Source organism: Thamnophis sirtalis, unplaced genomic scaffold (assembly GCF_051295495.1).
Source record: "Thamnophis sirtalis isolate CommonGarterSnake01/CBP01778 unplaced genomic scaffold, rThaSir2_p1.2 scaffold_4, whole genome shotgun sequence".
Classification (NCBI taxonomy): Eukaryota; Metazoa; Chordata; class Lepidosauria; order Squamata; family Natricidae; genus Thamnophis; species Thamnophis sirtalis.
Window position 1 is genome coordinate 127,166,394 of NW_028261384.1, and position 27,507 is coordinate 127,193,900.

Sequence of the window (27,507 nt, forward strand, 5' to 3'; positions counted from 1 at the left end):
ACTCTCATGAGTTAATGGCAAAACCCTGCTATACTAAGTCCCTAATTGCAGTTCTCCATGATCCTGGTTGATTTATGTGGATATTTCTGCTCTTTCTCTCCAAATCCTTTAGTCGTTTGTAAAGTCATCAGAACTCTGCAAAACCAGCAATTTCCGTAATTATAATAATTATTTTTGGAAAGTGCAAAAACATGGAAGCAAACAAGTTCAGCTCAACTCAACTATGCACCAGTTGTTACATTAAATGAAACTCCTGAATCCCAATGACTGAATGATAAAGTACATCTCTATTTTATCTCCCTTTGGAACTGGATGCTATGTGCTTCTTCTTTTTTTCCTGAGCATATACATAGATTCACTTTTTCTGGGAAGCTCAGCTCTAATCACTTTAATAAATGTATAATTTATACATATAATGTATACACCATCCACATTCCTCTTTATTTCGTACTATCCCTCTAAGAAAGAGTGTACATGAAGGGATCTTGCATCAATTAGAAGTAAGACCATGGATGGAGATCCAATTTTCATTGTGTCCTACACTGTAATTTTTTTTCTAAAAAGTTGACCCCTTCCAATATGAAAAGACTAGGCATTTTGGTAAAATGGAATTGTTTTATAAAGACCAAGTCACTACGTTGGTTAGGAACCACCACGAGATTCAATTTAGCAATAGTAGCAATAGTTAGGCTTATATACTGCTTCATAGGGCTTTCAGCCCTCTCTAAGCGGTTTACAGAGTCAGCATATTGCCCCCAACAACAATCTGGGTCCTCATTTTACCCACCTCGGAAGGATGGAAGGCTGAGTCAACCTTGAGCCTGGTGGGATTTGAACAGCCAAACTGCTGAACTGCAGTCAGCTGAAGTAGCCTGCAGTGCTGCATTTAACCACTGCGCCACCTTGGCTCTTTAAGAGAGTAATTCCTTAGTTTAGATGAGAAACAAGGGCAAATCCTGGATTAATCTCAGTCCAAGAAATTAGCAAACTAAGGAGCTTCCATACAGGTCATCCCTAATGTCCTCAGTAGTTTCACACCATGATTTGTGTATCTTCTTTTAGAGCTAGACAGCCAGTTCTGTTCTCAGCTATGAAATGGGACAGTGCCATAACAACACCTATTCCCCCACTAGTTATTATAGCAACAGCAATAGCACTTAGTGTCAGGCCTGCAATTATATTCCTTTTAGAATTTTGGCCTGCCACACTTTCTCTTATTCATTATGCTGTTTCTTTAGTATAGTTGATGGGAGGGGAAATAGACAGGAGTGAGATTGTGAAATGTATTGTTTTCATTATTTACTAGAAGCCAAGGTCATCCTTTGTCTCCGCAACAGTACACCTGGCCAGAAGCAACTGGGTGTGGATGCCAGCGTGGAAGAAGAAGATTGGACCATGTGATGGATTGTGGGTGTGGGGACAAGATAATGAACTTTTAACTGGGTGGAATTTTGATGTAATTTCCAGTATTAGGATTAACACAGATGTGCCTAAAATGTCTGCTTTATTAAATTGGAACTTTAAGGATAGTTTTGCCTTGGTCTCTGATATAATTCTACATGATACTTGGAACGCTGACAGACTTATATATCATTTTACAGTGCTTCACAGCACTCTTTAAGCAGTTTACAGAGTCAACATATTGCCCCCAACAATCTGGGTCCTCATTTTATCCACCTTGGAAGGATGGAAGGCTGAGTCAACCTTCAGCCTGGTGAGATTCCATCTGGTAAACTGCTGGCAGCCAGTGATTGGCAGAAGTAGCCTGCAGTAATGCACTCTAGCCATTGCACCACCATGGCTCAGTTATTATTCTCTCTCACTGCATTGACATTTTGCAACATTGCCCAAATGGTCACATGGGGTAATAGTTGAATGGAGGAAGGGTGATGGCAAGTTAGCAAGGCACCTTGGTTGCAGACAAGAGAGATATTCCATGAAGAGAGACTAATAATTCTCACCAATGGGAAAATACCTTCCCTATTAGCATTTCCTATGGGCCAGGACCAATAGCTAGCTGGATAAATTTCCCAATCCCTAAGTCTCATTCATGTGGGGACAGGCACCATAGGAAATATACTGTAAAAACAAAACAGTAAAACAGTAAAAAGAGTTAAAAATAAAGACCATCAGGAATAACAGGAGAATTGTGGAATGAACGTAAGTAAATACTTAAAGTTGGGAGTGTCAAACTCATGACCCATGGGCCAGATGCATCATGCACTGGCCATGCCCACCCCATTTAGGACATGTTCAGTGATAGAGAAGTCAAAAGTAAAACAACATTAAGACAAGATATAATGGAATGTGGTTTGAATGATAGGTTTAGGTGCCCTAAATTCTGTACATAATCAAATCAGATCCTAGCTGTTTGCATTAAAAAGTCTGATTTATTCATCCAAGTTCCACACTGATGTAATAGCCAACTGTACGGTGGTCCCAAAGAATTAATGTCCTCTATTATCATGGGTCAATCTATTTTTTCCCATCAATTTCTCGGTGTGCTACAATCAGTATCAGAAATCATTTGATGAAGGGTAGAGGTGTAAATCTTTAAAATAAATGTCAACCTAATATTTAACTCTCACTGCTATTATATGTCTAATCATCTCCCTCAATGTTGAACCAAGAATGCACCAAGTGATCTTTTCAAATGAAGCCATTATGTCATGCCAGTTCAAGCCATTGATCAATTTCTAAATTACACAGACTACAGATTTTAAAGTGCTTCTTTATCCATGCTGAAACATTCTCGTTTCACTTATGAATTGGCACAAACTATTTCTATGTGTAACAACCATTGCTGGAGAGGATACAGCAAAATGAAGAAAGAAGGGCAGCCATTTTGCTGCTATGATTGTCTCCCATGTCCAGAATGGAACATTTCGAACCAGGAAGGTGAGATATGCCAAAGTATACAAATATATATTTTTTGTAAACTAGATGTTCAGTTTCTTTCATGTTTACAAGCTGTTATATCGCACATAATTTGACTTTGGAGGGATTAACATTTTTGTGCATTCATCATTTGCAAACAACATTGTAGTACATGGAAAATGGACAGCTGAACAGTAGGAATAGATTTTCTGCTTCCTTTTTCTGCATCATTCTTGTAGCATCTCTTTCAACATCTATAGATTAATGTATAACCCCAATTATACAATGGATTAAAGCCTTGACGTTAGGAACCCATTTCCTTCTATTATAATACTTACAAATTTGGATATAGAGGATAAATGCAAATATTATGCACCAGAACACAGCAAATCTTGCAAATTAATTTATTAAAACATGGTGAAAAAACAGATAATGCATACTGGGTGATATCAAAACAGCTTTGTGTTCCCTTTAATAAATGAAAATAGCTTTCTTTTTTATTAGAACTGAGCATGGCTTCATAAAAACATAACTGGGTAAGAAAGGTAGAAAGCTACCTTTCATGTTTCACTTGTGGTTTTCAGAGCTAACACTTTTCCATGTTCTTTTTTCAGACCAAGATGACTATTATCATTGTCCAGAAGACCATTATCCAAATCAGAAAAAAGATCAATGCATTCCAAAAATCATCACTTTCTTAACATATGGGGAACCTTTGAGAATCAGCTTGAGGATTTCTGCTCTTTTTTTTTTCCTTTATCACAGCTCTGGTGCTTGGGATCTTCATTGAATATAGAAATACTCCCATTGTCAAAGCCAACAACCAGAACCTTACAAATATGCTTCTCATCACTCTCCTGCACTGCTTCCTTTGTGTTCTGCTTCTCATTGGGGAACCTAATAAGATCAAATTTCTCTTTCAACAGCCAGCTTTTGGTATCATCTTTTCATTGGCAGTTTTTTGTGCATTAGTCAAAACTGTTGTTGCCGTGGTAACATTCAGGGCTACTAGGCCTGCCTCCACTATGAGGAAATGGGTGAGAAAAAGATTGGTCAATTCCATTGTTCTTTCCTGGCCTCTTATTCATACAATAATCTGTATAGCGTGGTTTGCAACATTTCCACCATACCCAGAACTTAATGTACACACAATGTTCAAAGTAATTGTACTGGAATGTAATGAAGGGTCAGGCATCATGTTCAGCTGTGTATTTATATATATCAATATATATCAATATATATCAATATATATCAATATATATATCAATATATATATATATCAATATATCTATCTATCTATCTATCTATCTATATATCAATATCAATATATATATATATATATATATATATATATATATATATATATATATATATATATATATATATATCAATATATATATATCAATATATATATCAATATATATATATCAATATATATATCAATATATATATATCAATATATATCAATATATATCAATATATATATATATATATATATATATATATATATATATATATATATATATATATATATATATATATATATATATATATATATATATATATATATCAATATATCTATCTATCTATCTATCTATCTATCTATATCTATCTATCTATCTATCTATCTATCTATCTATCTATCTATCTATCTATCTATCTATATATATATATATATATATATATATATATATATAGTGTTTTTTTATTTATGCTGATAAATAAATAAAGGGAGACTAGTATAGATCTATTTCAAGCTATATATTTATATATATGTGTGTGTGTGTGTGCAAAGAAGCTGGCAATTGCTATATATATATATATATATATATATATATATATATATATATATATATATATATATATATATATATATATATATATATATATATATATATATATATATATATATATATATATATATATATATATATATATATATATATATATATATATATATATATATATATATATATATATATATATATATATATATATATATATATAGCAATTGCCAGCTTCTTTGCAGCTTTCTATGCTAGGAAGTTACCTGACAGTTTCAATGAAGCAAAGTTTATTACATTTAGCATGTTGGTCTTCTGTAGTGTTTGGGTGTTTTTTGTTCCAGGTTATCTGAGTTCCAAAGGAAAATTCATGATGGCTGTGGAGATCTTCTCCATCTTTTCCTCTAGTGCCACCTTATTGTTTTTGATCTTTTTTCCCAAATGCTTTATCATTATACTGAGACATGAGCTGAACAACAGGCAGCAAATAATGATTAAAAAGAAATAAATCAGCTGAAGGACAGCCCATTTCCTTTCTGTAGTATGTGCAACTATTTGCCTAGGAAACTAAATGTTCTCCATCATATTTGTTTCAGCTCATGTCCTTTTGTAACCTGTCCATGTTTTATTGTTACAGACAATACAAGCAGTCTTCAGTTAATAACTGCCTGTTTGCTGACTGAATTTACAATGGTGCTGAAAAAAATTACTTTATGACTGGTCCTCAAACTTATGATTACCACAGCATCTCCAATGTTTATGCAATTGTTGTTTAGTGTTTCACAAGCAGTACACATTTATGATGGCAACAATATCCTGCACCCACATGATTGACATTTGCAAGCTCCAGAACTAGCTTCTAAGAATCATGGTCAATGGAGAACCCAGCAGTAATTTGCAAATCATGGTCAACATTTAGTAACTATGGGTGTTTTGCTTAAGATGACAGCAAAACTTGTGTTGTAAGACATGCATGATCACATGATATTTCATGTAATAACTGCATCATATAACAACAGTTACTAGTCCCATTTGTCATTATGTGAGAACTACCTACAACTTAATTTATTTATGTGCTATTAAATATCGATCATCTATGTCTTGATCTATCTTATGGATTAGTCACACTGCTAGATCTGTGTCAAAACTTCAGGATTTTCTCATCTCCATATATTTCTGCTGGAACACTTTCTGGACCTTATGTGAAATAATTTTACTGCAGAATTATGGAGCTGTGTACTTAAATGGGTGCAAAATGCTTAGATATAAATAAATGCAGAGTAATTTAAATATAGTGATATCTGGATGACACATTATTTCTAAGTATGGAATTTCCTCCATATTCAAAATTAGGTTGTTAACAAATCTTGGATGGCTTACCACTCTATTCATCACCTTTTGCTGCAATTCTGCACTCATATTATATAGAGAGTCAAGATCAATCGTAACTTACTAAGAGAAAAAAAAATAAAATGGCCTTGACAATTCAGCTGGGAATGAGACTCATTTGGGAAAGGGACAGCATGGCATCTCAGTGGTTAGGATGTTGGTCTTGTCAACTGGAAAGCTGATAGCTCAGGTTTGAGATCTGAGAGCCAAATGATGGAGTGAGCTCCCATTCTTCCTGCCAACCTAGCATTTCAAAATCATGCAAATGTGAGTAGATAAATAGATATCACTTTAACAAGAACTTCAATTTCAACAATGGTCGAAGGAAAGGTGTGAAGCAGAATGAGATATACACAGGATTGTAACAACATGAACAGCATCCCTGATTCATTAAATATTGAACAATAATCATGGCAGTAATCTATATCACTACATCAACTGAAAAAAGTTCATCAGAGGTTAACAGTTTAATATATGATTGTGATGGGTGAATAACTTCAAATCAATATGGTAGGCTGCAGTTTTGTTTAGTGTTCATAAGTAAGAAGATGTAGGAAAGGACATTCCAATTTTTAAATGGGTTTCTCTTTTCCATGTATCTATTATTTGAGAAATTTAATGACAATGTCATTCAATTAGGATAGAGATTTGGCACCTAGATTTCTAAAACAAGATCATTTGTCAATTTCCTTCATAAAAGAGAAAGTTAGAAGGATAGATCCCAATTCTTCACAAGAACAATTTACTGTGAATTTCATAAAATCAGGCAAATAAAATTGAATTGTAATGTACATTAAGATTTTGAAACTTCGAATTCCTATATACTGAGAATGACTATCAAAGAATGTTAATTTTGACAATAAGTTTTTTTTTACAGTATCATGAAACAGGAATTTCAATTGCACCAGAACAAAACCATAGTAATTAGAAATTGGTATAGACCAAATAAATCTACACTATGGTCACTACTGCTAATCCATTGTCATCTGAGACAAATTATATGTATTTTAAATTAACAATTGTAATGTGTTAAAAACCTATTGTATTACTGAGAACTTGGTTGCTATTCTTTTCAGACTAAAAGATGAATATAAGACACACCATGATTTTGAAGAGGTAAATTTTAAAAAAAGTTTTTGCACTCTTCATGCCCCTCAAACCCTCTGCACACCTCAGTTTTTGCAAAAAAAAAAAAGGGGGGGGATATGTAGAGTTTTGGGAAGCTTGTAGAGTATTCCTGGGGTTGGGGGAGGAGCCAAAAATGAGCAAAACTGGTCCATTTTTTGTAAAAATGTGCCATTTTTTTAAAGAAAGGGCATGCAGAGCTTTGAAAGGCTTGTAGAGTGCTCCTGGGGACTGGGGGGACAAAAATGGCCCCTTTTTTGCTCATTTTGCCCTCCCCAGCCCCAGGACCACTTTGGGAGCTTCCCAAACCCTCTGCATGTCTATTTTTGCAAAGAGGGCAGTAGGCCAAAATGCTGTATTCATTGTATAAGATGCACCCAGATGTTCACCCTCTTTTTTTTGGGGGGGGGGAAGGTGCGTCTTATACTCTGAAAAATACGGTAGCCTAAAACCTTTTAATACATGTGACTTCACCAATCCTTTGGTGAAGTCCCTTTTTTTCCCTAAAATGACTATTTTGAGTTATGGAATGAAGTGTCCTGGAAAACTGAACTATTCTGATATTATTTTTTTCTTGTTTGGAGTCCTAATGTTAAACGTTCATCCATGAATTTCCTTTCACAAAGTTTGAAAGAGCCGAGGTGGCGCAGTGGTCAGAGTACAGTACTGCAGACAACTTCAACTGATTGCTAGCTGAAGTCGGGCAGTTCAAATCTCTCCAACTCCAGGTTGACTCAACCTTCCATCCTTCCGAAGTGGGTAAACTGAGGACCCAAATTGTTGGGGCTCCATAAACTGGCTGTGTAAACTGCTTAGAGAGGGCTGTAAAAACACTATGAAGCAGTATATAAGTCTAAGTGCTGTTGCTATTGATCTGTTTATCCTATGTAGAAAGCAGAGGCTGATAGTGGAATATATCACTTTAGAGGACAAGCATCAAGTTACCTCTAATGTTATGTGCGAATTTTTGAGGCCTGCAATGGGGCTCTTGGTGCAAATATGGGGGCAAAGAATTTATACTTTGGTTTGTTGTAGGCTCTGGTTCCCATGTCAGCAACATTGCTATGTTGTTTCTTTTTGCTTGTGAGAATTGGTTTCAGACTGGATTGTGGTCTCTATGCAATTATGGTTCTGGTGCCTAATGCCTGAGAAAAAACAGTGTCATTGTATTTATATTATATTGGAAATAGGTTACTAATGATGTGTTAGTGAGATGTTAGTAACAACCAGTGATAGTCATTTCTCCCCCCCCTGTCTCTCTGTCTCTCTGTCTCTGTCTCTCTGTCTCTCTGTCTCTCTGTCTCTCTCTGTCTCTCTCTGTCTCTCTCTGTCTCTCTCTGTCTCTCTGTCTCTGTCTCTGTCTCTCTCTCTCTCTCTCTCTGTGTGTGTGTGTCTCTCTGTGTGTATGTGTTTGTGTGTGTGTGATCTTTTAATAGACCCAGTACTGTAGATTTTGTCTTTCCCTGATCCACATCACATAAAACATCTATACTGTTTCTTCTTTAAGGTGAGATGGAATGAATAACTATGAGTATGTGATTATCTAGTATACCTTATAATTATCCAATTAGACATGATTATCTCCACTTCTTTTCCAAAACCTTGAAAGGATCAGTGTGGAAAACAGAAAGATGAAGAATGCTATTAATTCTTTCAAAACAATCTGAGTTTGTCCCTTTGATCACTGACATATTGTATTGTCCAGTTTGATCTCGAGAACAATTGAGAGAATCATGGCAGGATCTATGATTTGGAAATATGCACTTGCCAAAGTGAAAACAGCTCCATGTGTATACAGAAGGAAAGCTTTCAGGCAATATGGTGGCATTTATTGTTTCCTTATTAGTATCAATGCCTGGGTTGTCTGTAAAGTCCATAATCGTAACTGCAATGTTAGTAAACCTCTCCCAATTCTTCATAAATATGTTCAGTCTGGAGAGCTCAGAATTGCTGGCATTATTTCTCAAGTCTATGTCTTTTCCAGTCCTGTTGCTTTCATTCAACATCCTTCTCGGGAAATTCTTGATGACTTTGCGTAAGTCTTGCATTTTTATCCCAGTGTTAAATGAAATGAAATGCCTCAAGGAAATCTCTACTATAGCTACCAAACCCCAGTAATCTGTTTAATCAGTTTTTAAAAATAAGTATTTATTTATATTTCACACTTGGAAATTGCCCATCTTTCTTACAGAACAACTCTTTAACATTAGCATAGAGATGTGGAAACTTTCTGTCAATGTTGGCATTCTCTGATTGAATGTATGACTGATACCAAACTAGAAAGAGTGCAGAGAAGAGCAACAAAGATGTTTAGGGGACTGGAGGCAAAAACATATGAAGAATGGTTGCAGGAACTGGGTATGTCTAATTTAATGAAAAGAAGGACTAGGGGAGACATGATAGCAGTGTGCTAATATCTCAGGGGTTGCCACAAAGAAGAGGGAGTTAGGCTATTCTCCAAAGCACCAGGGTAGAACAAGAAGCAATGGGTAGAAATTAATCAAGGAGAGAAGCAACTTAGAACTAAGGAGAAATTTCATGACAGTTAGAATAATTAATCAGTGGAGCAATCTGTATCCAGAAGTTGTGAATGCTCCAACACTGGAAGTTTTTAAGAAGAGATTTGATAACCATTTGTCTGAAGTGATGTAGGGTTTTCTGCCTAGGCAGTGGGTTGGATTAGGAGACCTCCCTTCCAACTCCTATTCTATTCTATTCTATTCTATTCTATTCTATTCTATTCTATTCTATTCTATTCTATTCTATTCTATTCTAAATCAAACCACTTTGATTACAAAGTCTATAGCATAACCTCTAAGGAGAAACAATCAATGGAAAACACAAGAGCCTATATTGTGTTTGACTCAAATTATTCTAACATTAACTAACATTCGCTACAACTTCTTTTTTGCATTAATGCTGCCAAAAGTAACATTCTAAACCCTTAGTTTACACCAACTGTTATGAAGGTGGTTTGTGATACTGTGAATTCTGCAAACACACAAAATTAATGATGCAACTTATATGTACTTAAAACCAATGCTTGATTGTTCTGAAATATCCAAACAAGAGGGCGGGGGGTTTATTTAATCAAACCATGATTTTTTTAATACAATTGATGAAATGCTGAGCATTAAAGTGATTTCAGCATAAATATGCTCAATACTTTTGGAACCATTTACTTTTAAAACAGCATGCAGTTTTCATTGCAGGGTACTATTTCAGAGTTACCAACACATTCTGGCTTTAGTTTTTGCTATAAAAGAAATCAATGAAAATCACCAGATCTTACCCAATGTCACCATGGGATTCAGCATTTATAACAGCTACTTCAGTCCAAGCTGGACCTATCTTGCCTCAATGGAGCTTCTCTTTGCTCAAAATAGATTCAGCCCTAATTTTAAGTGTGGCATTCAAAACAATCCAGCTGCAGTCATTGGGGCACCTGATATCTGCTTCCACATGGCAACCGTACTGGACATCTATAAAGTTTCCCAGGTAAAGTGTGTTGATGACACAGTATGAACCAAGCAAGCTGTTTATTGTTCTTGTGGTGGTTTGGATGAAGTTTCATTAAAATATGCAACTTACATTATGATGGGAAAGAAAATTCTTGAATTAAATTATACACAAAGTTTCCAATGTGTGAAATACACCTGCAACTTGCTTGCATTTATAGTATGACCATTGCCTGGTCTTTGTTTTAAGTTTCATCCATGTAATAGCTTCATTCCAGAATCTGTTTCTGGATCACAAAGCAAGATATCATTTTAGTCTCAACTCAATCTGTGAAGACTCACTCATTGATTCAAGCATCTGCTTGAAGTAATGAATGAGTCTTCAGAAATGTAGACATGTTCTTTAAAGCTAAGAGACCACCATTTTTTTAAGGAAAATACTTCAATTCAGGTTTTGATTTTTTTATTGATTTCATAATCAGTGTGCGCACTTGGCAAGGAGAAGAAATTTTGTGAAGCCACACAGCAGGTTGCTATGCATCAACATTCCTATCTATTAAGTGTTAGCATTTTGCATACCATCACCAAACGTTTTGGGGGTTCAAAACTTTGGAACCATGCAACCTGGATCTAGGTTCTATTGTATAGAATCTTAAGCCTTTGAACTCCCACCACATTCTTAAGCATCTTGTGTTCTTTGGAGAAAAGTTTCAATAAGATCTTCTTAACAATGTAAACAATGCAAACACTCTCTAGTTTAATGAAAAGGAGGATTAGAGGAGACATGATAGCAGTGCTCCAATATCTCAGTGGCTGCTATAAAAAAGAGGGAGTCAAACTATTCTCCAAAGCATCTGAGGGTAGGACAAGAAGCAATGGGTGGAAACTAATCAAGGAGAGAAGCAACTTAGAACTGAGGAGAAATTTCCTGACAATTAGAACAATTAATCAGTGGAACAACTTGCCTCCAGAAGTTGTGAATATTTCAACACTGGAAGTTTTTAAGAAAATGTTGGACAACTATTTGTCTGAAGTGGTGTAGGGTTTCCTGCCTAGGCAGGGTTTTTTACTAGAAGACCTCCAAGGCCCCTTCCAACTCTGTTATTCTATTTAGGGATTCTATATAGGGATATACTTTCATGTACGTGCAATATCAACACTGTGCATTGAAACATCCATTAAAATTTGCTATTTTTATTTTTCAAAAGAAATTGCAGGGGTTTCATGCTTTTGTGTGTGTTCTTCCAGATTCAGCCTAGAGCAGTAGGGTTTATGCTTAAGTTGATTTCCTCCTAAGGGTGGATGTTTCTTACAGCAATGCATTCATTATGCTCTCATGTCCACATGGGAAAATATGGAAATAGCCCAGTTTGTTCAAAATCATCATAGACATCATAGACACACATGAGTATATCCATGATATATCCCAACTGCTGTTTGGAAAACAGAATGATAATTTAGAAAGGATAACACCATTTAAAAAGCCAGTTTGATGTAGTGATTAAGGCACCGGGCTTGAAACTGGGAAATGCAAGTTTTAGTCCCATCTTAAGCATGAAGCCAATTGAGTGATCTTGGATCAGTCACTCTTGACCCTGCTCTAGGAAGTAGGAAATAGGAAACCACTTGGGATATCTTGCTAAAAAAAACTGAAGGAATTTTCCAGGCAGTCACCAGTATGGACACTATTCGAAAGGTGGGAGGAAGGGAGCAATTACTATTATTCAACAAGAAAATCAGTCTTACACATTCTTCATTCTTCCCTATCATTTTTTCTTAGCTGACCTATGGCTCTGCTCCAATCATGGATAAAGAGACTCAAGCAGTTTTCTTCCAACAAATGTTTCCAAATGAATCGCATCAACATGAGGGTCTCCTCCAGCTATTGCTATACTTTAGATGGATCTGGGTCGGAGTTCTTGCTGTGAATGATGACCAAGGGGAGAAATTTGTACAGGAGGTGCTCCCCATGTTTTCCCAGCAAGGCATCTGCTTCGATTTCATAGGAGAGTTCCCAAATGTTGCTTTTTACAGTGACTTTACAAATGTGATGGATGAAACATACAGAACCTACTCTGCCATTGCGAAAAGCACAGCCAAGGTGATTGTCTTATATGGCACAATGCAATCCATGACCTTTTTGAAAATGTCAGTACAGTATGCAGAACTGGAGGATACATCAGTCAATAAAAAGGTCTGGATCATGAATGCTGAAATGGATTTCACATCCATATCTCTTCAAAGAGATTGGGATGTAAGTTTCCTCCAGAATGCTTTATCTTTTGCAGTTCACTCAAAAGAGCTGCCAGGCTTCCGGGAATTTCTTCTAACCAGAAATCCCACAACAGCAGAACATGATGGGTTCCTAAGGAATTTCTGGGAGCATGCATTCAGGTGCTTGTTTCATAGTTCTGACCTAGATAAAAAATATGGCACAATCTGTACAAGGGAGGAGAAAATGGGAACTCTTCCAACATCCGTGTTTGAATTTAGCACAACTGGCCACAGTTATAATATATACAATGCTGTCTATGCTGTAGCTTATGCTTTGGAGGCAATGCATTCATCAAAACTCAAGCACAACCACCTTGTGGGCAGAAGAGGACCAAAGCTTCCAAACCAACAATTGTGGCAGGTAATGTTTAGAGCAGAGATAAGCTGGGGATCTGCAAGTTCAGCCTATGGGCCAATTAGAAGGCTCACTCTAAAGGAAATTGGAACACAAAAAGTCCATGTCTACCACCAAGCCCATTTTTTCACTGTCTTAGGACGATAGAGGACATAGGAAGCAATTGTGTATTAACACCACAATATCCTTATATTGATTAGACCACTGGTTTGGTCTAAGTTCAAGACAAACAATGGAAGGCATCCTTTGCATTTATAACATATTCAGTGCCCTCCAAACAAGGAATATCTTGCTGTTATGGCTCAGACACTGAAGGAGACAATGAACCCATAATAATAGAAGCACATTGTTACATAAAAACCTTGGAAATTGATTCTGCTTTGAATCATTTCTAGTTGTAGAACTGTTGGGTTGGTCCTGTTGGATATGGTGTCTTACAGGCTTTCATATCCTTACAACCTATTTTGTTTGTTTATTTTTTGCTCTTATCATTTTTAAAAATAACTCAAGGCAGTGAACATATCCAACACACCTTTCTCCTCCCCCCACCCCCGATTAATAACCCTGTGAGGTGAGTTGGACTGAGAGAGAATGAATTGGCTCAAGGGCTCCCAGTTGGTTTTTATGGCTAAGCTGGGACTTGAATTCAGTCTGTTGTTTTCTAGCTCAGTGCCTTAAATACTAGAGCAAGCTGGCTCTCCCTATTCCATATTCTCCGTATTCCATACTTCCTATATTCCTCACCATTTCTCAGAAAACAAGAAAGCATTTTTTCAGAAAATGCTGAAAACATATGCTGAAATACTAGGCTGAAACTCATTAAGGGAGGAAAAACATTTTTAACAATGTATATTACTACTACTAGTTGTTGTTAGTTGCAAAGTCATGTCTGACTCATCACAAACCCATGGACAACATTCCTCCAGGCCTTCCTGTCCTCTACCTTCCTCTGGAGTCCATTTAAGCTCATGCTGACTGCTTCAGTTACTCAATCCAGCCACCTCATTCTCTGTCATCCCTTTCTTCTTTCTCCCTCAGTCTTTTCCAGCATTAGGCTCTTCTCCAGTGAGTCTTTCCTTCTCAGGAGATAATCAAAGCATTTGAGTTTCATCTTCAGGATCTGGCCTTCTAAAAAGTGGTCAGAGTTCATCTCCTCTAGGACTGACTAGTTTGATAACCTTGCAGTCCGAGGGACTTGCAGAAGTCTTCTCCAGCACCATAGTTCAAATGTCTCAATTCTTTGGCGCTCAGCCTTTCTTATGGTCCAACTTTCACAGCCAGGCATTGTAACTGGGAAAACCATAGCCTTGACTATACACACATTTGTTGGCAGGGTGATGTCTCTGCTTTTTAGTATGCTGTCTAGATTTGCCATAGCTTTCCTCCCTAGGAGCAAGCATCTTTTAATTTCTTGGCTGCAGTCCCCGTCTGCAGTGATCTTGGACTCCAGGAAAGCAAAATCTGTCACTACCTCCTATATACTACTAACGTCTTTCAAAGCCTTCCATTGCAAAACAATGCAATTCAATATATGTGTCCTTTTTCAAGTGTTCCTCTGTTTACGTTCCTTCAGGCTAAGACCGAACAAAATGGACTCTGGCCAGAAATAGAACGATGAATGGTTCTGAAATATTTTATCTTCCCTCCCTTCTTCTTTTCAATTTAGCTTCATCCTTTCCTAAGAACAGTTTCATTCAACAACAGTGTTGGAGAAAAGATTTCATTTGACAGAAATGGGGAACTCATTGGTGGATTTGATATTAATAACTGGATCACATTTCCAAACCGATCATTTTTTAGGATCCAGGTTGGAAGGATAGATCCAATGGCTCCCCTGGACAAATTCTTCAACATTTCTGAAGATTCCATCATGTGGCCAAAAAGTTTTAACCAGGTGAGGTCTGACTAGTTGAATTTTCTTTCATTTAAGCAACATTAAAAACATTCTGGATTCAAATGTATTTTTTAGCTCCTTCTCGGGGGAAAAAAACAATATATTAAAGCTACTCCTTTTTGAAGGCTAACTTCCTAGGAACAGAAAAAGATTCCTACACATCCCATGTGTGTAGTTAGTTTTTTGTTGTTGTTTTTTGCTTGGAATGTTTTCTCAGTTATAGACTCTGAAACTTTGGTCAGGAAAATTAGACTGCTAGCTTATATGTAACAGTTTTTTTCAAATTCTACATACCCCTCAGAGGTGGTATTCAGCAGGTTCTTACCAGTTCTGGAGAACTGGTAGCGGAAATTTTGAGTAGTTCGGAGAACCGGTAAATACCTCCTCTGACTGGCCATTCCCCCTTCTATACTCTGCCCTCCTGAGTCCCAATTGATTAGGAGCAAATGGGAATTTTGCAATAACCTTCCCCTGGAGTGGGGAGGGAATGGAGATTTTACACTATTCTTCCCCTGCCACGCCCACCAAACCATGCCCACAGAACCAGTAGTAAAAAAATTTGAATCCCACCACTGATATCCCTACATATTCAGACTGATATCCCATAAACATAACAGTACATAGGTCCCAACATCCCTTTCCAACTCAGTGTCTATCTTCCCGGACAGCGATGATACAGGGAGATGTGGTGGTGCACTGGTTAGAATGCAGAATTGTGGGCTCTGCCTACATCCAGGAGTTCGATCCTGACCAGCTTAAGTTTAACTCAGCCTTCCATCCTTCCAAGGTTGATAAAATGAGGACTCAAATTGTTAGGGGTAATATGCTGACATTGTAAACCACTCAGAGAGTGTTACTGAGGTCTATGGAGTGGTATATAAGTCTAAGAGCTATTGCTATACATAATATTCTCCAATCCATCCAGACCAGGGGGCTCAAACTCTATTTCATTGAGGGCCGCATCAGGGTTGTGTTTGACCTTGGGGGGCCGTGGCTGGCCACGACAGCCTCCTGCAGCCCTCTGCCAGAGAAAATGGAATTTAGGGAGGTGTGTGGGGCCGTGCGTGGTCCCCCAAGCTCTGTTTTCACTGTAGAAGGCTGCAGGAGACCATCACGGCCAAAAATGGGGCCTGGTAGGGCACAACCCTCCTGAGCTCCATTTTTGCTAACAGAGGCACTGTGGATCAGTCCTTCCCTGTTTCCAGGGAACCCCCCCCCCCCAGCCAGATTTAAGCACTCCATGTGTGGGATCTAGACTGTGGGTCTTGAGTTTGACACCCCTGATCTAGACAATAAGGTGTTTTTTAACATGGCAAATTTAAGATGTGTGGACTTCAACTCCCCATGCTGGCTGGGGAATTCTGGGAGTTGAAATCTAAATATCTTAAAGTTGCCAAGTTAAAGAAAGAAGACACTGACCTAGAGGAAGCTACATTTGAAAAAAAAGAGTAGTTTAAAACAAGCTTGGAAACAATGGTGGGGTGTGTGTGTCTTGTTTCCTCTCAATGTGTACCTAATTGTTCTTCATGTTGCCAATTCACAAATAGGATTTTACGGTAGTTTGTTTTCTCTGAATTCATTCTCAGGCTGCCATCCTAAATGTGATTAAAAGGCAAAAAGCCCAGTAGATGTAGGATTTTTGTTTTTATGAATAAACTGGAAGCAAAATAGGTATGAAGAGCTGAAGAGGTTCTTTCTTTCAATGAAATATCACATGAAACTTATTTTCAGATGTGAAAAAAAACAAAACCCGGTATCCCCTCACTTTTAAGATCTTAGCTTCAAAAATCATCTGCATTCAACTGAAATTGAAGGATGAAGAACACTTTCGCTTCAGGAACCTGTTGCAGAAAATGACAGGTTTTAGACTTCTCAGGATACAGGAAAAGTTTATTTGGCAGCCAGGTTCAAAAAGCTAGCCCATGGCTTAGCACTGCAAGCTCTGAACATCCTTCATTATCAAAGCACACATTCTTATACATTCTCAAAAGCATTGCAACATGGAAATACTTAACACATTTCTTAGTGGTTACCTTGGGGTGAAAGCCTTATAAGGAGATGGGGTCTGACTTCTCTTTTGTTTATGGAGTATGTGTCATTAACGAACTTTAATTGAACCTAGGACTTTTAACATAGGCTTTCGACATAGGCTTTTGTCAGAGAGACATCTTGTGGTTAGGCACAGGCTTCCTGTTTCTATTGCAAGTTCCAACTCTGTCTATGTCCTTTTAATATAGAAGTAAAGGGGCTCTAGGAGGCTGTCCAGCCTGACCCAGTAGGTTTCACACTTAATGTCCAAATCTCACTTTACTTGTGCTTTATTCCAGTTAAAGAAACATTGGGGTACACATTCGAAGAAGGGTTGATATTTCATTACATCATTGCAGATCAAGTATTCTTTTCCAATAAAGTTGTTATAATAGCAATAGCACTTAAACTTATATAAGAACTTCACAGTTCTTTACAACCCTCTCTAAGCGGTTTACAGAGTCAGCCTATTGCCCCCAACAATCTGGGTCCTCATTTGATCCACCTTAGAAGGATGGAAGGCTGAGTCAACCTTGAGCCTGGTGAGATTCGATCTGCAAAACTACTGGCAGCCAGTGATCAGCAGAAGTAGCCTGCAGTACTGCACTCTAACCACTGCACCACTGTGGCTCATATAATAGTTCAATAGTAGTTATCACTCCATGCCTAAACTTTAAATTCTCCAGCAAATTAGAAATTAGTCAAAAGCTTTAAAAAAATCTTAACAATGTTCTCAATTTTTGGATAGGCACACCCCCTTTCTTTGTGTAATGATCCTTGCCAAACAGGACATAGCAAGACCAAGAAGGAATCAAAACCATTTTGTTGCTATGATTGCCATCCCTGTCCAGAAGGGAAAATTTCAAACAAAGAAGGTAAACATTTTTTAGAAGTAATAGAATAAGCTACCTTATTAACAGGGTTATTTATTTGGCTTATTTATTTATTTAGATTATTTATGTGATTCCATACAAGTGACTCTGGGTAGTGTACAAAGATTAAAACATACCTTCCCCAGTGTGGAAATTCCATTGCGCTTAAAGCTATTCCCAGTGAACAGGGTTGTGAAAATACATTACATACATTTTTGTAACCAAGAATGATATACAGATAATACATAGTATGTGATATCCAAGGTAGAATGAAAGGCATGGCAGGTAAAGGCTTTGGGTATGGGCCAAGGTTTCTGGCCCTCACATTTTCTCTAAGCTTCAATAATCCTCAGTGAATATGATTTCACATTTAAATGGTTATGCAGGTAATCTCATTGTTGATAACTAGCTTCTCTCAGTTATGCAACATTAAGTCTTGATGAATGAAAAACAATGCACATGATTGTTGTTTTATTTTTTTCAGATATGGAAGACTGTTCTCATTGTTCAGAAGGTCATTATTCAAACTATGACAAAGATGCATGCATTCCAAAACACATAACTTTCTTATCCTATGAAGAACCCTTGGGTATCAGTTTAGCTATTTGTGCTCTTTGTTTTTCTTCTATCACAGCTCTGGTGCTTGGGATCTTCATTAAACACAAATACACTCCCATCGTCAAAGCCAACAACCGGAATCTCACCTACACACTTCTAGTTTCTCTCCTCCTCTCTTTCCTTTGTGTAAGAGCCAAGGTGGCGCAGTGGTTAAAATGCAGCACTGCAGGCTACTGCTAGATCAGCAGGTCAGCGGTTCAAATCTCACCGGCTCAGGGTTGACTCAGCCTTCCATCCTTCCGAGGTGGGTAAAATGAGGACCCAGATTGTTGGGGGCAATATGCTGACTCTCTGTAAACCGCTTAGAGAGGCCTGAAAGGCCTATGAAGCGGTATATAAGTCCACTGCTATTTTATTATTTATTGGGAAACCTGATAAGATTGTGTGTCTCCTTCGACAACCAGTTTTTGGGATCATCTTCTCCATGGCAGTTTCTTGTGTCTTGGCCAAAACCTTTGTTGTGGTCCTAGCTTTCATGGCCACCAAACCTGGATCTAGAATGAGGAAATGGGTGGGGAAAGGAATGGACAGTTTCATTGTTCTCTTTGGTTGCCTTGTTCAAACCACTATTTGCATCACATGGTTGGGAATTTTTCCACCGTATCCAGATTTTGATACGCTCTCAATGTCTGAAGAGATAATCATGGAGTGCAATGAAGGATCAGTTACTATGTTCTACAGTGTTTTGGGTTTTATGGGTTTCCTGGCAGTGATCAGCTTTTCTGCTGCTTTTCTAGCTAGGAGGTTACCCGACAGCTTCAATGAAGCCAAATTCATCACCTTCAGTATGTTGGTCTTCTGCAGCGTTTGGCTGTGCTTTATTCCAACCTATCTAAGCACAAAGGGAAAATATACATTGGCTGTGGAGATCTTCTCCATGATTTCTTCCAGTGCTGGCTTACTGGTGTGTATCTTTTTTCCCAAGTGTTTTATCATTGTGATGAGACCTGAACTGAACAATAAAAATCAGCTCATGAAAAGAAAGTTTTAAGAATCAACTACCTGTATGTCAAGCTCATAAGTACTTTATAATCAGTTCTTTCACAAAATTCTGTTTTTAAGCTGAAAGAATGGGAAGCCTTCTCAGATATGGTTCTCATTTACTTGTTTTATCCATCTCTTTTATCATTTACTCCTACATTTTCCTTCCATCCATCCATCCATTTGGCATGTGTCAAGAATTGTTATCTACAAATAGAATACAGAGTTTGCTAATTCAGTCAGTCAGTTGACTTTTATGATTTGGTATTTTTACAATTGCATTTTAAAATAAAATATTTTAAATTTTTAATTGGTAATTCTTGATGTTTTAAATGACCACTTCAATCCACATTGTTTATCTCAATCGAAAGGCACATCTTTATTAAATCAGTTGTCTTAGTAGTAAAGTTGCTGGACTAAAACTGAAAAAAACTGAGAAAACTAAAGTTCAAATCTTTCCATTGACAAGAAGCTGAGAGACCTGCCACGTTTCTTAAACCGATGTACCTTACATGGTTGTTGTGAAGAAAAATTGGAAGAGGGAATGCAGCCAAAAGTGTGTTGAAGTCCTAAAGGCTAACAAATAAATAAATAAATAAATAAATAAATAAATAAATAAATAAATAAATAAATAAATAAATAAATAAATAAATAAATAAATAAATAAATAAATAAATAAATATGCAAATGTAATAAAGGTTAGAAGGGAGGGAGGGAGGGCAGTAGGGAAGTCAGGATGGAGAGGAGAAAGGAGAGGAATAGGAAAGGCAGAAGAAGGGGGGAAGGATAAAGAGGAGGAAGAGAAAGAAGAGAAGGGAAAGAAGGTGGGAAGAAAGAAGGAGAGGAGAAAGAGGAAAAACTGGGGAAGGAGGGAGGGAGGGAAGAGAAGAGGGTAGTAAAGAGGGAAAGAGGGAGGGAAAGAAAGAGAGAAGGAGATTTGAAAGGAAGGAGGGAAGGAGGGAGGAAAGGAGGGAGATTAAAAGGAAGGAGGAGGGAAAGAGGCAGGGAAGGAGGAAAGGTATGTGAGAAGGAGGGGGGGACCGAGGGAGAGAAAGGACGGGGAAGGAAAGGAGGAAAGGAGAAAAGAAAGGAGGGAAGGCAGGGGAGAAGGAAGTAAGGGGGGGAGGGAAGAAAAGAGGGAGGGAAAGATACCTAACCTTTGATGTTTATAATGATTTGATAGTATGGGAATATCTCGAAATGTAGTTGTATTGTTTGTTACAAGTTATGGATGTTGTATTTTCTTTTTACCAATAAAAAAATAAATAAATAAATAAATAAATAAATAAATAAATAAATAAATAAATAAATAAATAAATAAATAAATAAATAAATAACATCCATTCTTAAGCAATGGCCTTAAAAATCCAACAAAATTACAAAAGGCCTTTCCTGAATCAAGTGTTGAATGGAGGTAAGGCATTCAAACTGTCTTATCAATCAAATCTTCAAGCCTTCTAATAGCAATCTGAACTAAAAGATGGGCTGGTGAACTTATGTTAGAAGCTTTTGGATGATGCTATTTTCCCAAAGACAGATCCATTTGCAACAACATGCCACAATTTATTGCATTCCATCATTGAAGTTATATAAAATATTGCATTAGCTTACTCTTGGCCTCCATGTCTGTTAGTGATTTAAAGATATTTCTGATGCATATATTTGCCACTGCTTTATCCTGACATATACAGTTGGGTTAATGCTGACTAAAATGGACACTTCAAATGGTTCATTTCCTAGTAAGTTAAAAAAGAGTTCTTTTATGAATCAGCAATGATAAACTAGATTACAATTGGAGTCAGTGTGGGATTCAAATTTTTTTTACTACCAGTTCTGTGGGCATGGCTTGATGAGCCTGGCTTGGTGGGTATGATTTGGTGGGCATGTCAGGGAAAGGTTACTGCAAAATCCTCATTCCCTCCCGATCAGCTGGGACTCATGAGGCAAAGAATAGGTGGGGGCAGGGCCAGTCAGATGTGGTATTTACTGGTTCTCTGAATGACTTAAAATTTCTGCTACCGGTTCTCCAGAACTGGTCAGAACCTGCTGAATACCACCTCTGTTGGAGTGTTTGGTTAGTTTTGTCCTCATCCACCCTTCCTCTTTCTTTATTTTTTCTATATATTATAATCCTCTCCCTCTCTCATGTCTGCCTGCCTGCCTGCCTGCCTGCCTACCTATCTATCTACTGCATTTCCCCAAAATATGACCTACCCCAAAAATAAGCCCTTGTCTGATTTTTCATGCTGCTTACAATGTAAGTGCTACTCCCCAAAATAGCCCCTAATTAAGAGTATCATTGATGGTGGATGGGGTGGTGGGCATAGTCAGCTAACATTGCTTACATTTGGGGATGATTGTGTGGGAATCTTGACCCTCTCATACCTCCTTTTCATGGAAAGGAACCAAGTTAAGGAAACAAAAGGGGAAATGTTGGGGCTTAGCCCATGAGAATCCACTCCCCCAACAAAAAAGCAAGGACTTTGGGGGATAAAGGGGGTCCCAAAGCCTGCCCATTTTTGGATTCCAAATTTTGTGGCTTTAATTCCTTTGACTAGTATCTGGGAGCCTAGTTGGGTAAGTGAAGATGAGAAAAAGTGTCTGTGTCAACTTGCAAAGCATCCCTGGCCTGTTACCGAGTTGCCATAGGCAGGAGGGGGGAAAACTGATGGAGCAGCATGGCAGTCACAACCAGAAGCACATTCCACACACACCTTTCTCAAGGCTGTATCCCAGGATATCTGCAACAGTTGAAGGGGCGTAATCTCTACAGCCCACAAAAGTGCTCTATTGGATAATATGATATATGACATACTCTGGATGGAAGGGGAAAACTGGGTCATAATTGAGCTGTAAATTATGTGGGGGCAGAGCTGGCTTCATTTAGATACATGCCGACATATTGCTCCTAATAAATAACTAGATTTCTTCTGAAGTTTGGCTCAAGGCTCATGATTTAATTAGGGCATCCATTGGAATCCTGACAGTGTGTGTAAGAGCAAATAGATATACTTTGTAATCAGTAAAAGTTTGCTGTTATTTCAAGTTCACCTTGTCTCCATGTATTTTAAAGAACCATTAGTATTCAATTGAAAGTGATTTGAGGTGGCAATTTTCCAGGTCTGTGAGTGTGCAAGTGAATGACCATAAACTGAACCTGAAAGCAAACTTGTGTAACAATTTCTCCTTCTCCAGTTTCAGGTAGGGAGAAGAAATCACATTTTAATTCATGCCAACTAGAAGGTAACTTTACCTTTACATTTGTCTTAATACATTTTAAAATTACATTTAAAATTACCAAAATAACCAAGGTTACATCTTGCAAAGCTCAGGACATTTGAATTTGGTCAATATTTAGATAAAAGACAACCCCAAAATTCCAGAAGTATAGCCTAGGTTGAGCAGTCCAACATACCAATGACAGCCCACTTAAAATCGTTGCAAAGAAAATTATTCAGACATGTCCATAAGAAGCAAAGTGTGACTGTAAAGGAATTTTAATTACACTTTATGACCATTATTACTAATGGTTTTTTTTTTAAAAAAATGTGTATATATTTGATATATTTGTTATATAACAAATGTAACAAAAAGGCAACAGTAAAAAAAATATTGGGTTTCTGTCTGGATGGTCTCTTGTGACGAGCCAAAGGACAGAGAATGGAAGTAGTGATTTTCCTCCCATATTTGGGCATACCAGGGGTTGTGACTTTAAATATATACCTTTCACCCTGGCTTGGCTGATAAGGAGTCGAGCTCTGTAGCTCAGTGATTAACATATCTGTCTAAGAGGCAATACAGCACAGGCTCGATTTCCAGTAAGGGTATGGCTAGCTGATGAGAGCTAAATAGCTTGAAATAGATCTATACTAGTCTTCCTTTATTTATTTATCAGCACAAATATAACTATAATATATATTATATTATAATATAATATAATTGGAATGCAGTGGCTCAGTGGCTAAGACACTGAGTTTGTTGATCAGAAAGGTCTGCAGTTCAACAGTTCAAATCCCTAGTGCCGCATAAAGGAGTGAGCTCCCATTACTTGTCCCAGCTTCTGCCAATCTAACAGTTTGAAAGCACATAAAAATCAAGTAGAAAAATAGGAACCACTTTGATGGGAAGATAAAAGTGTCCTGTGCACCTTCAGTGTTTAGTCATGCTAGCCACATGACCATGGAGACGTCTCCAGACAGTGCTGGCTTTTCGTCTTTGAAATTGAGATGAGCACTGACCCCTAGAGTTGGGAACAACTAGCACATATGTGTGAGATATCACTGCTTATTGTGTCAAGGGAACTGGGCATATTTTCTTTTCAGTTGTGACATACATTTTTACAGTTCAAGAGCTCAGAATTCTGAATAGGTTATTATCTCAACTATAATTAAGCATTACCTGCATACCTGTTTCAAACACACGGGATTTCAGGCAAAATGGAAGAACCGACCCTGAAGAATGCTATTAATGTTCCCCATGATATTTCAAACCATGGCTGAATGCTACAAAGCTCTATGATTTAATTTGGTAGCATGTTGCATTCTCCATTTTTATCTGAAAAACATCTCATGAAGGCAGATCAGTCTGAGCTACTTCAAAGATGCTGTTGCCAACAGGGGCATTTGTATATGGAAAGAAGACACTCATGGAAGATGTTAGTATTCATGAAGTTACTGTTAACAATAATGCCTCAAGTGGTGTGCAAGTGTAACTTGGACGAGCCTCTTCCAATTCGTCACACCTATCACCAGCTTGGAGATGTTAACATTGCTGGAATTATTTCTGTTTTCTCAACATTTTCTGATGCCATTGATTTCTATCAACACCCTTCTCAGGCACTTCAAGATGGAGTTATGTAAGCACATCTTTCATTTATAATCAAGCTCTGTAACTTGCTGTTCAGCCACAATGGTGCTCAAAATATTTCCCTGAAAGTTACAATTGAAAATGTGACTCTTAATAACAGACGTATCAATCTATGGTCAATCTACATTTCAGTTTCCACGTGAAGTGGTTAAAAACTTTTTATTTGGAAGCTGCCCAGAATCACCCTGTGATTGTTTGGTTAATCAATCAATAAAAAATCCAAAGCTTATTTAATCACATTCAATTATTTCTAAGTATAGGCTGTGGAAACAGATAAAATTATGAAGATGGAACTACCACTAAAATATGTATGGCAAACAAGAGCAGTTATTACCACTTTCTCAGTTGATTTTATTCCTAACAAAATAGAGTTACATTCTTCTGAATATAATGAATTTTTAGGAATCTATGGTTTGCTATTAGGCATATCTCATGTATTACAAAATAATTTTTCCAACCTCAAGCCAGTATTATTAATTTTGTTTTTTTAAAGAATCACAAATCCAGGAGTAGCATATATACACTATAACTTTGCTAAGCATTTTCCAGGATCCTAGCAAAAGGAGAAATATATTGCCCTAAAATATGCTCCACTGAATATTCTACTGAAATGTTGCATATTTTAAATCACACCCTTCTTAATATATTACATAATGTTTGTTGCAGAGTATCCTTTCAGAATTACCAGCATATACTTGCCCTAACATTTGCTCTTAAAGAGATCAATGAAAATACACAGATCCTACCCAATATCACTCTGGGCTTCCAACTTTATAATAGCAATTCCAGTCCAAGTTGGACATATTTTGCCTCAATGGTGCTTCTTTTCAACCAGGGCAGATTCATCCCTAACTACATCTGTGGGGTCCCAATCACTTTGGCTGCAGTTATGGGGGGATCAGACATCTGTCTCTACATGGCGACTATTCTGTGCCTCTACAAAGTTCCTCAGGTAAGGTGTGTTGAAGTTCTATACCACTTTCTGAACAAGCCTTTTATGATAAAGAGCTCAGACTCCATATAAACTCTTTGATACATATTCAGAAAGGAAACTTTAAAAAGACTGATAGTCAATATTGATTAATTGAATCCAGCTGGTACACAATCATCTATTTCTTGTTATTCAGTGGGCATTTATGATCACAGATGAAGTCTTGACCTCCAATAAGTCATTTTTTTTCCTTGGGTTAATAGCAAAAGTACAAGATGTTTTAATGATCTAACGTGGTTAAAATAATCCACTAAATTTAAACTCCAAATAAAGGTAAAAGTTAATAAAAAGAGAAAAAAGAATAAAAAATCATTGACTGAAAGAGGAGGTGGAGAGGATGGAGATAGAAATGTTTCTTGAAGAGCAAACAGGGATTTGAAATGATCAGAATTCCTAAAGATTTGAATTATTTATTTGGACTGTAGAGAAGACCTGGCATTAATGTATATCCCAGGTTTTGGCTTTCTGGAGAGAGAAAAAAAACACCTATGGCATTTTGGGGGTCTTGTGTCTCCATAGATATTTCCCTGTCTAGGAAATAGTTTATCCATTAAGGAGGATAGAAAGAAGAGAGTCTCATGATGTTTAGTATTCATTTATATTTGATTGGATTAGCAGAGGATCGTAAACAATGATAAACCTGATCAGACAATAGGAATATTGGAAAGAGGTAAATATGAGAGGTTGTTGGTGCTCTGAGAGCTTGATTGTTTTCATGCAGATGTTTCATTACCCAAACTAGGTAACATCATCTGTATGAAATGAATGAAACATCTGCAAGAAAACAACCAAGCTCGCAGACACTTCATTTCAGTTACAAGCCACAAATAGTCTCCTTTATTTAGGTAAATATTCCTACCACTGAATTAAAATTCAAACTCACTCTTTCTTTTTCTAGAATGGCCATTTTTATATTTCTTCAAAAAACAATCAACAAACAATAAGAGTTATTTGAGGAGGGAAAAAAACATTTCTTGAGTACTAAGATTGAAGCCAAGGTAGTCATGAAATGAACAAAATTATTTAGACATTGTTTCAATACACAAAGTCAAGAATACCCTAGAATTGAAGGACTCCCATACAACTTTGCAATTGCAAATATTTATCTTTCTGTAGTTGACCTATGGCTCTGCTCCCCTTATGGATAAAGAGACTCAAGCAGTTTTCCTCCAACAAATGTTTCCAGATGAATCCCACCAATGTAGAGGCCTCCTCCAGTTATTGCTCTATTTTAGATGGATCTGGATTGGAGTTCTTGTTGTGAAGGATGACAAGGGAGATAAATTTGTCCAGGAGGTGCTCCCCACATTTTCCCACCAGGGCATCTGCTTTGATTTCATACAAGAGTTCCCTAGGGTAGATTTTTACATTGATTTCAATGATCTAATAGATGAAGGAGTCCATATATACCAAGTTCTCATGAACAGTACAGCCAATGTCATAGTCTTCTATGGTGAAATTGAATCTATATCACTTCTGAGAACATACCTCCAATTATCAGAAGTAGTGGATATACCAAAGAAGACAAAAATCTGGGTTACAACCGCTCAAACTGACTGCACTTCCAGTTCATTTCATAAATCCTGGGACATCCATTTCCTACATGGGGCTTTATCCTTTGCAGTTCACACAAAAGAAGTCCAAGACTTCCAGGAATTTATTCAAAACCTAAATCCAACTAAAAACCATCAAGATCATTTTCAAAAAGATTTTTGGGAACAGGCATTCGATTGTGTCTTCTCAAACTCAAAAATGGAGAAATCTGAGAAAAAATGTACTGGACAGGAGAAGCTTGTGACCCTTCCTACATCTGTGTTCGAAACACACATGAGAGGCCAAAGCTACAATATTTACAATGCAGTCTACACTGTGGCACATGCTTTGCAATCATTGTATTTAGCTAAATTCAGGGGAAGAATAATAGCAAAAGGATGGCAACAGTTTCAGAAGCACAAGTTGTGGTGGCAGGTAAGATCTTAAGCACAGAAATGCCAA

The 27,507-nt window shown here is 37.2% G+C and overlaps 2 protein-coding genes across 2 annotated transcripts in view; both read left to right on the plus strand.

The window, feature by feature from the left end:
• Positions 1–2,822: 2,822 nt before the first annotated feature.
• Positions 2,823–19,665, plus strand: LOC148046453 (vomeronasal type-2 receptor 26-like). The gene is made up of 10 exons (XM_087714750.1): positions 2,823–2,898; positions 3,643–3,813; positions 5,006–5,081; positions 9,160–9,210; positions 10,388–10,673; positions 12,414–13,268; positions 14,929–15,156; positions 17,933–18,059; positions 18,541–18,800; positions 19,015–19,665. The coding sequence occupies exons 1-10, from the start codon at positions 2,823–2,825 to the stop codon at positions 19,663–19,665; spliced, it is 2,781 nt and encodes a 926-aa protein (XP_087570876.1).
• Positions 19,666–24,340: 4,675 nt separating this feature from the next.
• LOC148046454 (vomeronasal type-2 receptor 26-like) overlaps positions 24,341–27,507 on the plus strand; it is a 10,007-nt gene continuing 6,840 nt past the window's right edge. Inside the window, exons 1-2 of the mRNA XM_087714751.1 lie at positions 24,341–24,510; positions 25,188–25,473. Of these exons, the coding sequence (XP_087570877.1) occupies positions 24,341–24,510; positions 25,188–25,473 (456 nt within the window). The remainder of the gene's footprint in view (positions 24,511–25,187; positions 25,474–27,507) is intronic.